The sequence below is a fragment of the Cinclus cinclus genome, chromosome 1 (assembly GCF_963662255.1).
Source record: "Cinclus cinclus chromosome 1, bCinCin1.1, whole genome shotgun sequence".
Taxonomy (NCBI): Eukaryota; Metazoa; Chordata; class Aves; order Passeriformes; family Cinclidae; genus Cinclus; species Cinclus cinclus.
Window position 1 is genome coordinate 29,266,804 of NC_085046.1, and position 12,898 is coordinate 29,279,701.

The 12,898-nt window shown below is 37.1% G+C and overlaps 1 protein-coding gene across 1 annotated transcript in view; it reads left to right on the plus strand.

Annotated features, from left to right (window-relative positions):
* Positions 1-11,878, plus strand: part of AHR (aryl hydrocarbon receptor) — a 59,822-nt gene extending 47,944 nt beyond the window's left edge. Inside the window, exons 6-11 of the mRNA XM_062508169.1 lie at positions 804-934; positions 1,773-1,975; positions 3,643-3,752; positions 6,372-6,513; positions 7,297-8,569; positions 11,723-11,878. Of these exons, the coding sequence (XP_062364153.1) occupies positions 804-934; positions 1,773-1,975; positions 3,643-3,752; positions 6,372-6,513; positions 7,297-8,569; positions 11,723-11,878 (2,015 nt within the window). The remainder of the gene's footprint in view (positions 1-803; positions 935-1,772; positions 1,976-3,642; positions 3,753-6,371; positions 6,514-7,296; positions 8,570-11,722) is intronic.
* The last annotated feature ends 1,020 nt before the right edge of the window (positions 11,879-12,898 follow it).

Here is a 12,898-nt window from a genome sequence, read left to right on the forward strand (position 1 = left end):
TATCAGAAGTTTATTGATTAACCTTCTGGTTTTACTTTTTATTCTGAATGTTTAAGTATGTTTTGTAAATACCATTTAGCAGCAAATGCTTATCCTGATGAGGTGGAAGGATACCATGTTGTTATCCTAGTTAACAATCATGTTTTTGGGCATTTTTTAAAACAAACAACCCCCAAAGCGTAAGTACCCCAGGTATATCTGGAGAGGTAACTATGGTGTTTTGATCAGCAGAGCTCAGAAATATTTTCACTATTTAGTAGGGTGACTTTGCCTTTGTTGGAGAAGAATTTTTTTGTGGTGGTTTCCTAAAGTTGCTGATTTTTATTTATTACTATTGCTTTCACCTGGATGTCTGGAAAGTAAGTTTCACAGTTTGATACCATTACTGAGTTTTTGAATACTCAGTTCCTGTAGTTGCTGTGCCTTTTTGCGGATCCTGCCATTGTAGGAACATGGGTGTGTTCTCTGCTGAGAACTCTGCTCTTTGCAACCGGTCCAGAATCTAGGCTGTTGATAAACATAATGAATAAATTAAAAACCCAAACAAACAAAAGCCCCAAAGGAAAAAAAATGCTTAAAAATAAATTGCATTCAGTTTTCAAATACCATAGCCCGTAAAACATAATCTCATTAGAAGAATTGATGCTTAACCTCAGTGTTACAATCATTATAGGTTCTGAGGATGTTTCCAGTTTATTGTTCTTGCTCAGGTCCTGACCTAATGCTTTGTTTATGAGACAGAAGATCATTTGTTATAGATAGCCTTCACTAGGTGTTCTTCTAAAAATAATCCTTTCCTGCAGGAGATAATGGTTTTTCACAGCCAGCAACCTATTATAACCCAGACCAACTTCCTCCAGAGAATTCTTCCTTTATGGAAAGGAATTTCATCTGCAGGTTACGATGTCTCCTGGATAATTCATCTGGATTCCTGGTGAGTATCGAGTTGCATAAAAGTTGGAAGTATGCATTATCCTAACAAGAGGTCCAATAACTTACTTTATTTGTTAAGTCTCCAAAGTTATCTGAGCTGCTCAAACCACAGTGTTTCAGTTAGTGTCACCAAATGTCCCCTTTAACATGTTGTCAGGTGCAAGTTCTCTCATTTCTCATGGCCCAGTTTCCTGAGTGAAATGCAAATAAGCAACTGCTTTTGTAAAGTGCTGTGTGATTTGTAGATCAAAAAGCATTACAAGAGTATTTTCTTGTATCAAGTTGAGTATCTTGAGATGTAATAAGTTATAGTAATTAAGAGGACCATAGTTTTTCCTTATTTGGAAAAGTTTTTGCTTGCTCTTTTTAATGCATTTTTTGCTAGTCAGCTATTTAGATTTTAAAACAAGTATGTTTGTGATATCTTCTATCCTCTTTGTTATATCTTACAAAATAGAATTCTTTACAATTGCAAAATTGAACTTACAAGTTTGCAAGAGAAATAATGAAATAATTATATGCATGTATATTCATTAGAATATTAGAAGCCCCAGTTGATATTTGATTTGTTTGGGTTTTTTAATTTTTTTTTTAAATGGAATAATCTTCCCATGAATGATATTTTCAGGAAGTTTATTAGTAGATATTGAAGCAGCACACTCAGGGGTATAACAACAGTGTTCTGTACTTGTTAGTTAACTTTTATGTATGCCATCCCATAAAGCTTGAATCTGATGGATCTTAAGAAAAATTGAAAAGTACATGTTTTCATCATAACAGAAATATCTTGCTTTTAAGTATCTCTAGTATATAAAAACGACTCTTTTCCTCATCCTAAGGCTATGAATTTTCAAGGACGATTGAAGTTTCTCCATGGACAAAACAAGAAAGGGAAGGATGGTGCCACTTTGTCTCCTCAGCTTGCACTGTTTGCAGTAGCTACTCCCCTGCAGCCACCATCTATCCTTGAGATACGAACCAAAAACTTCATCTTCAGAACTAAACACAAACTGGATTTCACACCTACTGGCTGTGATGCAAAGTAGGTGTAAATTATTGTGCATAATTATTTAATAATTTGCCAATTAAATAGGTTTCAAGTATGTGTTTGAAATATAAAGCAGGCGACTCTTTCGGTACATAAACTGTTTCAGTGACCATTGTTTAGAAGTTCTTAAGGTTTTTCTCTCCAGCCCTGCTATGGAGTAAAGGGAAATGGGTTTGTCATAGTCTGTTTCCTTGAAATTGCATACTGCTCTCTGTCTCTCAGTTGTTAGAAAAACAAAGCAAAAACCCACAAAACCAACACAAAATAGAAAAACCTAAGGACAGCATACTAATGAATTAAGGGAAAAGAAAAGTTTCATATTGAATCTGGTTTGAAACTTGGTTTTAGAACCGATAGAACAAGTGTTTCATTTCATTCTACATTGTCCCTTCAGTTCAAATAGGTGTAACATACAATGGAAATACTTTTTTTTCCTACAAAATAAACAAATTAAATACTTTCTTATACTATGACTTTTACCCATTTCCAAAGCACTATTTTCCCTATGCAAAATTTGGAAACACTACAGCAATACTAGATCAAAATAATGTTACTATGCATCAACATGGCAGGAAGCCCATTAGGATGCTTTTTTATCAAAATAAAAGTCTCTGGCCTCCTTCCTTCTCCTCTCCCTCATATTGTTGACTGACAATGCTTTCATTATCAGTGGGTTCTCTCATATGGTTTTCCATGCCTACTTACAGGATAGAATTGAATTACTTGGTATTTTGTCTACTGAGAGACCAAAATACTTTATTTCTCTAAGCTGATACAAGTAAAAGTTAACAAAATGTTAACACAAGTGTTTCTTTCCTCTGTTTGATATTTTTATTCACTTGAAACATTCAGCTTTTGTCATATTTTACAGTTTTATGTATATTGTCCCCCATCCCTACTTTCCCCCTTTTTTTTTAACTGTTTGTCTTTGAATCTCCATTTCTATGTTTGAAATTTGTTTAGGTCTCTTTTTGACTGTCTTTTTATCATGTATCACACAAAGATCATGTGAATTCTGTTAAGTGTTGCATCTCCCCAGCCTCTAGTAAAATACTCTAATTTTACCTGCCAGGGTTAAACATGAGTCTTGCTAGTGGTCCTCTGATTTGTATCTTGTTTAAATGCAAACACAAGGGTCCCAAACCACTCAACAACAACAGGGAGGTAGTTCTGAGATATATCCGGGTTCAAACTTTAAGCTACTAAAAATTCTAATTTAGGCAAGAAGTTTTAGATCACTGAAGTTAAATCCCTACTTAATTCTACATGCAAGCACCTATAGGTAATTGTTAAGAAACAGTGTAAAAAAGCCCATTGTTTTTCTTTGGAGCTAATGGGACCCTACTGCTAGGAGTGAATATGTTCAGGGTATGGAATTGAGTCTGGCTGTAGGCATCCACTTTTTTTTTTTTTAATTGTCCAATGGTTATGTGAACCCAGTCCTAATCACTGAAGGCAGCCTTGCAGACTAGTTAAAATTTTATGATTTGTTGACTCTCTTTTTTATTAGAGCTGTTCTGCTTCCGCATACAATTGACATAGCAACAAACTGTGGTTTGCACTTGCATCTGAAATGTTCTAGCTATAATTAGTTTGCTTGTCACTAAATCTGTGAGTTGGTTCATCAGCAGGGTTGCATTTTTTTTGGTTTTACCTTCCAGAGGAAAGATTGTCCTGGGATACACCGAAGCAGAGCTGTGTATGAGAGGAACAGGATACCAGTTTATTCATGCAGCTGATATGCTTTATTGTGCTGAAAATCACATCCGAAGTAAGTTTCATTCCCTAAGAAAGGCAGAAAAATCAAAGCAAGGGGTATTTTCTCATTATGAATGCAGTATGAATTACAGTAAAAAAAAAAAGAGGTTGTTAATAAAAAGAACACTGTTCATTTCATATGTTCTGTCTGTCCTTCTAAAAACTTACACTGGTTGAAGAAATGTTTAATATTCCTATTTAGACCCTTTTAGGATAAAAATTCTAGTCTGTCACATCTTACTCTTCTCACTTCCCTCTCTGCTCAACCCAACTTCTGCTATTTCAACAACTTTCTTTGGGCAAGGGGACTACCAAAGATAGCTTTCCTGTCAGCAAGTTAAATAAAGCATTTTCTTTTGATATTGGTGTAAGACTTTTACCAGAAATTAATCTGTGATTTAACATGCTATCATCCAAACATTTCTGGGTTTGATTCTTGACAGCTTGCATTGGTTTAAGTAACAATTATGGAGAGAAGTATAGTGTTAAGGAAATAAGCATCATCTATCTGATGTATTGCTATTTAGGGGACTCTGTTTTATACTTTTGTTGTGAGTAGTAAAATAGTTATCTTTGGAACTTACAGAATCATCTTCAGAATATTATGATACTTCTTTTCTACTGACTTCTCTTGAAAAGTTCATTATTTTATTGTTTACCCCCTCATAGAAAATTAGATAATGCCCCTCAGCAGGTTGTCCTCAACCAATTAAAGCACATTTTCTGTTTCAGGTGTAGTTCAGGCACTGTTGCTTATCAGTGCTTTTGTTTCTTCCATAAAGAAAATCAAAGAGATGGTTCCAGAGTAGAAAGAGATGAAACTTGAATAGTTCAAAACTTTGTCTTAAAACTGGTTTTGTTACATTTTTGATGCTAAGATTAAAATAAAGAAAATAAGTTTTGTAGCAGGGATTTTCGTTTAGCTTCTTAGACTTTCCTAATACATTTTATTTAATTTTTCTGTCTAGAAGCACAGGGATTTTGAGCAATTTTATTACTTCCCACCCCTCGCCTCTGTGAATCACATATTTAAGAATTATCTTTCAAATCCACATTCATCACACCAGCTTCACTTAGAGCAAGAAAACCAGCCAAAACAAACTAAAGCTCCCCACACAAAAACCAAGATAACTTCATCACAACACAGAACAAATTGGACAATTTACACAAAATCCACCCCCTGTTCCTTCACCACAATTACAACAAAATTTTCCTATGATAATTCCGCTCTCTAACATTGTTCAGTACTTGTTTTGCCTGCTACCTCTCCTGGCTACTATCCTTATCTCCAAATCTTCACGATCCTGGATTTTGGGACCAAAACAACTGTCGTGGCTTGACCCTGGCTGCACGCTAGGCACCCACTGAAGCCTCTCTCCTGGCACCCACCAAAGCCTCTCTGTCTCTGCCCTCCATAATTGGACAGGGGAGAGAAAATATAATGAATGGTTCATGGGTTGAGATAAAGACCAGGAGAGATCAGTACCAAATACTGTCATGGGCAAAACAGATTTCATCTGGGCATATTATATGAATTGATTACAAACAAAACCAGAGCAGGGTAATGTGAAGTAAGTTAAGGCCTTAAAAACACCTTCCACCAGGAAACGTGCTCCAGTATGGGCTCCTCTCTCCATGGGTCTGCAGGTTCCTCCCAGGAGCCTGTTCCAGCACTGGCCTCCCATGAGTTCACAGCCTCCTCTAGGGCATCCACCTGCTCCAGCGTGGGTCTCCTCCATGGACTGCAGGTGGATCTGTGCATCCCCATGGCTCTGCATGGGCTCAGCTGTTTCACCATGGTCTGCACCATGGGCTGCAGGGGAATCCCAGCTCTGGCACCTCCTGCCCGCCCTTCCTCACTGACCTTGGTGTCTGAAGAGCTGTTCCTCTCACCTATTCTCAACCCACTCTTCTCTGGGCACAATTATATCTGCACAATAACTTTTTTTTTTTCCTTAAATGTTATCACAGAGACATTACAGCAGTTTCTAATTGCCCCAGTCTTGCCCAGCAGCATGTCCACCTTGGAGCTGTCAGGGATTTGCTCTGCTGCAAATGGAGGAAGCTACTGGCAGCTCCTCACAGAAGCCACTCCTGTAGCCCTCCCCCCCACTATCAAAACCTGGCCACACAAACCCAATACAGAAATATAATGTGAAAATTGAGTTTGTTTATCAAGCATTGTTAGTGGTAGTGGGAAAGAAGCGTAAGACTTTAAGTACCGCTGCATAAACCAGTCAAAATGCAAAAGATTTGGATTCAGAACTAATGTGTTTTCTAATTGTTAAAGTAATCATTGTTTTTTGAAGGTAAGAGAGACTAGGCTTTTGTCATTTATGTGTTCTAGTTATTTATTAATTTCTGTTATTGAAGAAATGCTGGACAAAGCCCTATTTAGCATGCTGCCAATCTGTAGCAGATACCTTGCAGTTTTGACTTCTATTTTATGAGTAAATTAGACATCTTGGAGTCATCAGTCATCCTGATTCACTGAGAATGCATTAGTTCCACACTGAATTGGGTGACTGAGGACATGAGATTAGTCAAATTTCACTGCAGATGGGATTCCTTTCATGACATACAGGTTTTTTTATGATTTTTCTGGACAGTAAACAGTTTGCTTACTCTTTAGTGATGAAGACAGGTGAGAGTGGAATGACTGTATTTAGGCTTCTAACCAAAGAAAATCGATGGGCCTGGGTACAGGCGAATGCACGTCTTGTCTACAAAAATGGAAGACCAGATTACATCATTGCCACACAAAGACCTCTTACGTAAGTCATCATTTCAAAAAGTAGTATGCTTCAAAAACTGAAAACTAGTTTGAGGCTGTATATATTCACAAAGGAAGGTTTGTTTTAAAATTATTAACCTTTATATTCCAAATTCCCAAAATTCTTTCAGTTTGCTAACAAACATATAAAGAATTCTGGTATTTCAGAACTTGTGGCATAGTCCTTTTGCATAAAACTTTAGACATATTGATTTATTTTAAAGAATAAGATCAGCAGAGGCATGAAGTTATTCCATCCACCATATTCGATCCACTTGAGCAAAACCTGAGAAATCCAACTGTAGTTGTGTAGGAGCAACAAATAACAAAGAAATTCAGTCCTGAATTTTAGTGTTGAACTAAGTTCTGCATAATGTGAAATTCAGCCTTGTTAAATAGATTAAATAGTTTTTGCTAAGGAGTCTGTAAAATAGAGAAAAAAGAGATACTTCAAGTGTTGAGTTGCTAGCTATACCAAGAAAAGCTTAATGCGTGGAACAAAGCTCACTTATTTTCATTTCAGCCCATAATGCACAGAAAGTGGTGTATGCTATCTAGATTTAATTACAAATGTAATATGTAAATGTGGCATTACAGTCATAAGCTCCTTATTTCATAATCTGCCTCTTGGTTTAACTCAGCCAAGTTGAGCTAGAATAGGTAGGAATTTGAAATATGCCTACGAACAGATTAGTTCATTTTTTATGCTAATTCCAGGGGAAAAAAAGATTAGAGTAACTGTTTAGTACTGAAGTACCATGCTATATATCTGTTTCATTTTCAGAGATGAAGAAGGGGCAGAACATCTACGGAAGCGTAACATGAAGTTGCCCTTCATGTTTGCCACTGGTGAGGCTGTGTTGTATGAGGTATCTTTCCCTATGTCGAGCCTTATGGACCCCTCTCAACCAAAGAGTAAAAGCACAGTGGGGAAAGGAGCCAAAGCAGCGCTACACGATGATTCTGTGGATCCAAACTCCCTCCTAGGTGTCATGTTAAGGCAAGACGAATCTGTTTATCTCTGCCCTCCAGCATCACATAAACTTTCTTTTGAGCGGAACGTCTTTGCAGACAGTAGGGATGAACTGGGTGGTGTTGTTAGCAGTGGCTGGACAGACAATCTCCTACCTGCTGGAAATCACAGCATTCTCAAACGGGAGCTGATGGAATGTTCCCAGGACAGTACTGTTCCACTTCCTGAAGACAGTGCAGCACTCTTCCAGGATAACAAAACCAGTGATTTGTACAGCATCATGAAAAATCTGGGTATTGACTTTGATGATCTAAAGTATATTCAGCAGGATGAGGAGTTTTTTAAAACTGAATTATCTGATATGGATGATATTGGGGACATCAACATAACTGATGAAATCCTGACATATGTTCAGGATTCCTTAAATAAATCTGACTTCTTATATTCAGACTGTAACCAGCAGCAGCCCTTGGTCCAGGCTGAAGGTTGCATGGTACAGCAAGACTTAGGTCCACATCAACTTCATCAGCACCAGAAACAGCTTCTGGAACAGCAACAACAGCAGCAGCAGCAGCAGCAGCAGCTCTGTCAAAAGATGAAACACATGCAAGTCAATGGGATGTTCACAAACTGGAGCTCTGGCATGCCTCTTAGCTGCTCACAGCAGCAGCCCCAGCAATACATGTTCCCTGGCATGCATGCCAGTACATCTGAGTTCTCTTACAAATCTGAAGTTAACACTTCCCCTTATGAGTGTAGGCAAGACTTTGCTCCTTACAAGCAACCCACAGCGATGATGCCACAGCTTTCTAACTTTGCTCAAATGGATTTTCCTGCAGCAGGGTTTGATGGATCGACCTATTCTGCTTCTTCCAACTTTGAGGATTTTCTCAGTTGTTTACAGCAAGTCCCTGAAAACCTGGAGTGTGGGATGAACTCTGAGTCAGTTATGCTCACTCCTCAAACATGCTACGCAGGAGCTGTTTCTATGTACCCATGCACGCAGGAGGCACAGCCCAGCTGCGTGGAACAAATGCAATATGATTCTGTGATGACAAATCAACAACAAACACTGGGGAACAAGGTATGGTAAACAGTATTGCTGCATTGCTTGCATTTTGAATCAAGTTTATATTGTGATTACTGTGGCTGCTGGGAGGGAAGAGTTTGTCGTGACTGAATTGCTGAGTTTGAAATGGATGGGTTAGCAGTGTGGGGATGTCTTTGCTTTATTTGTTCATTAGAGTGAAGAGAGTTGCATTTGGTCAAGTTATATATATATATATATCATGTGTACCTGCAGTCTGATAGCTGTCTTTGGCAGTATTAATCAAGAGTGAATGAACTCGTCTGTGGTACGTACCCGTAATTTCCCTGATAGAAGCAAAAGAAAAGTAGATTGATTGAATTCCTGGAATTTGCTAATAGACCTTTTTGAGAGGAGCTGAGTTTGCTTGGCACACTCTGTTTCATTAAATATGTTGTAAGGATAAAAAAGATGTTTTTCAAGTGTTAGTATTGTCTAGCTATTTAGATTCATCAATGATTTTCGGATTAGTGAAAGTATTAGATTGTAGTATCATAAAAATGGCCTGAAATATGAAGTATTTCACTCTTATACACAATGTTACTGAAAGAATTTCTATATATTGCTATAAGTGAAAGTGAGCTTGTTCCTCAAGCTGCTGTCCAAATTAACTGCTGAAGCAAGAAGAGTTGGAAAAAGTTATATTTAAAGTAAAATAAGCTCCTTTTCATCAAGGAGAATGCATAATAAAAGCCATAGAAGACTGGATCCTGGCTCTAGCACAGACTACATTTGTAAACACTGTTCTTCATTGGTAAAATTAACTTAAAATTCAATTACTAGTTCCTGATTTCGAATAACCTGTTTGAAGTAGTTTCTGTTGTACCATTTATTTCTGTTAATGCTGTGAAAGTACAGAGCCACTTTTTTTTTTTGTTTTATCCCAATGAGTTAATGTTCTGAAGTACTGATCCTGCAAATGCTTATGCACATGCATAAGCATTTACAGAATTAAAGTATTAATTGGCATTTAACCTATGCAAGACAAAGGTGAGGAATGCAATTAGAACATACCCATTTTTTTTACACTCTTAATACAAAACATTCCCTTTTTGAAACTACTTCACTGCTGAAAAGAATGCAATTGCAGAAAATTACCTAAAATATGGCACAGTTCAGCAAGATGAATGTCTTCTCCCTGAGTGCCTGGGGTTGAAATTGCATTGAGTGACTTTGAGAAACTGCACTGTGCAAACTTGAGATTGGCTTGGCTGTGCATTGCCTGGCTGTGCTCAGTGTTTAGTCTTTCAGAGTGCTTTTTAATAGGGTTCCAGAGCAGCTCCAGGATCATCCAATTTTGTCTTTATAATAACAAAGAATTACTCTTTTCACAAAAGCTGTACTAATGTGATGCATCAGTTTTGAACAGCCATTGCATTTGCAATTCCATTTCTTTTTCTTGCATGACTGGTTTCAATTGCATTCATTTTGCAGATTATTTTGTTGTTACACTTCTTTAATAATTTTTGTTATGACCCCTGTTTTTTTATTTTCTTCCATGTGTTTTCTTCACATCTATCTATGAAATGTTTAATGACTAAGCACCTCTGAATAAATTGTCTACTGCTACACGTGTACTAGAACGCTGTGCTGCAATAATAATAGGACATTTAGTTTGCTGTAAAAAAATGAACAAAGGCCACTTTGTGCAAAGTTGTCCTTGCTTAAATCGTCGAGAGGAAAATTCAGCCCCTCTTGTTAGGGTATTGCTGTGCTGTGTGGGGCTGAGTAGCACTGCATAAATGGGAGCCTCGTGTGACTGAGCAGATAAAATACTGGTGTCTGAGCCCACGTTCCCACAGCCAAACCAAAGTAGGGCAGTCTTGGTGGTTGGGTTTAGCACATTGACGTCCTAGTCAGTGATAAGAGTCCAGAGAGAGGACAGATGTTACTATACATGATTGGTATATTTTCAGATTTCTAACTGCCATGGATTTCTACATGAAAAAGACTACGGAATTAGAAAGCCAGAAGGGTCTAGTGTGGTCATGTGCCTTCAATTTCTGCCTGTCTTGTAACTGTGGTAGGAGCATAGCCAGTGTAGTCTAAAATCACTTTCAGTGATGGAGAAGGACAAAAAGGCCTGTGATTATTTGTCTGCTTGATTAGGATCAGTATTCCTTTATTAAGCAGAAGAAACCTTCCTAAGTACTCAGTTCTATGTTGAGATCATTCTTTAAAAATTTAATGAGCGTGGTCATCTTATTAATGAAGAGTATTGAAATAACCTGCTTCTGTCTGAAATAATCTTTATGTATCCTCTTAAAAAGTGTGTCAGCTTTGATTAAAAACATAATTCATGTGGCTATAATCTTGTTAAAAAGTTAGAAGAATTGTGCACTGTTAGTCAAATTTCACTGTTTGCATAGAAGGGAAAAAGAAGAAATAATACCCAGCATAATTTGATAGGTGAATGGATGAATGAATGTATAAGACACGTTCTTAAAGACAAACCTTGAAAGAATGAGTACTTAAGATATAAGCTACTCCTAAAGAGATGATGGAAATGTTTAAAATACTTTGTTGTATTTTCTTTGCCTGACCAAATGGAGTATTTTGTAGATGAAGTCCATAGCATGGCAGGAAGCATTACATGATGTGATTAAAATAATCCTATGAACAATTATGTTAAGACTGATGAAAGCCATTCATTGCTCTTACTTGGCCTTGTCAATATGAAGACTGTCAAAAAACCCACCCTGCAACATTTCAACCAGTGGATTGCACACAGCGTGCTTCAGCTTATGGATAGGACTACATGTGCATTCCTGGAGGAGCTGTTATGTCTGGATCCCACTGCAGGCATGGAAAGACGTAAATAGGTTGCTTTTAAAATCTAACAGCTGGATGTGACAATTGGGAGTTCTCAGACTGTACTTTCTAGAAATGGGAGCTCTACTGTACTTCAGATAATAGAACTATTTCTTCGCTTAGCCAGAAGTAGGGCTCCCATTGACTGATTCACTGATGATTCAATCTCTATTTTAATGCAAATTAAATACTCATTATTCATCATTAAAAAAAACAATGAAAGCTGATCAAGGTATTTTAAGATTTTTATCCACTGTGTCTTTAAGAGGATTTTTAAATACTTAGAAATAAATTGGTTTCCTATACTAACCATTTATATTCTCTTTTTTTTTCTGCCAGTTCCAAAATGGTTTCAATGGAGGAAATGTAAATGAATCGTATCACTCTCAGTTAGATGTGATCAGTAATGCACAGACTGCCACACATCTTCAGCCTCTTCATCATCCAAAAGAACCCAGATCCTTCTCAGATTTGGCATCTAGTGGATTTATGTGATTCAGATCTAGAGCTCCATCTGTGATTTTGTCTGGGAGTCAGGTTGCTCTGAGGAAAAGCTTGATGAGTCTCCCTTTGAGCATTAGACTTTAACAGCTTAATGACATTTTGAGAATATGAGGTCGGTTGCACTATATACGGGTGGATATGTAATTCAAGACCTGGCTATTTAGAATGACAGGTGGAATGAAATCTTCCAATTAAAGGTATGCATGTGCTGTTTTCCATCAGGCTGGCTGAGTCCTTGCAGTATGGATTACACACATACTACAGACTGTCATGCTGTACAACATAAGATAAGGCAAATGGTTTTGTTGCTTAGAAAATAATTGGGCACTTTACAAATAGCATTGACGGCACAAGGAAGGTGATTTCACATGTGGATTTTTTCCAGACTTTATTTTTTAAAAACTATTAAAAAGCTCTAAATTCATGAGAATCAAAAGCACTTAATTTTAATGCATACTAAGCTCTGTAATCACTTATTTTGTATTTGAATCCTTTCATTTTAAGTCTCCATTTCTAGCACTTTAATAGAAGGCTTAATACAAGGATATGATATGCAACTTCAGGTTTTCTATGAAACAGACCCCTTGCATTCCTCCTTTTCATGTCAACCTTAAGTGCCTCACAATTTAGCTACCTTGTTTCTGATGGGAGCTTATTTTAGCAAAACTCACTATAAATGTCATCTCTAGTATTTGAACTTTTAGCTAACATAACAGTGCTACTGGCTGTGTCTTTTTTTCTTTCTTTCTACCAATTATTTGTTCAGAGACTGACTTAATTCATCTGTGGATTTCTTACACTATTATCAGGACCTGTTAATGTTCTGAATTTAGTTCAGCTAAAGAATCTGAGTTTTACTGCTTTTCTGCTTTCTTCAGGTAATACAGGGTATATTAAAAAAGCAGATTTTGCTGAGGGGGAGGAGCAGATCCTCAGGATTAATTTTAGAATATTAATACTGAAAAACATGTGCCTTATCTTGTGTTAAAATGCTCATAATGTTCTTTAGAA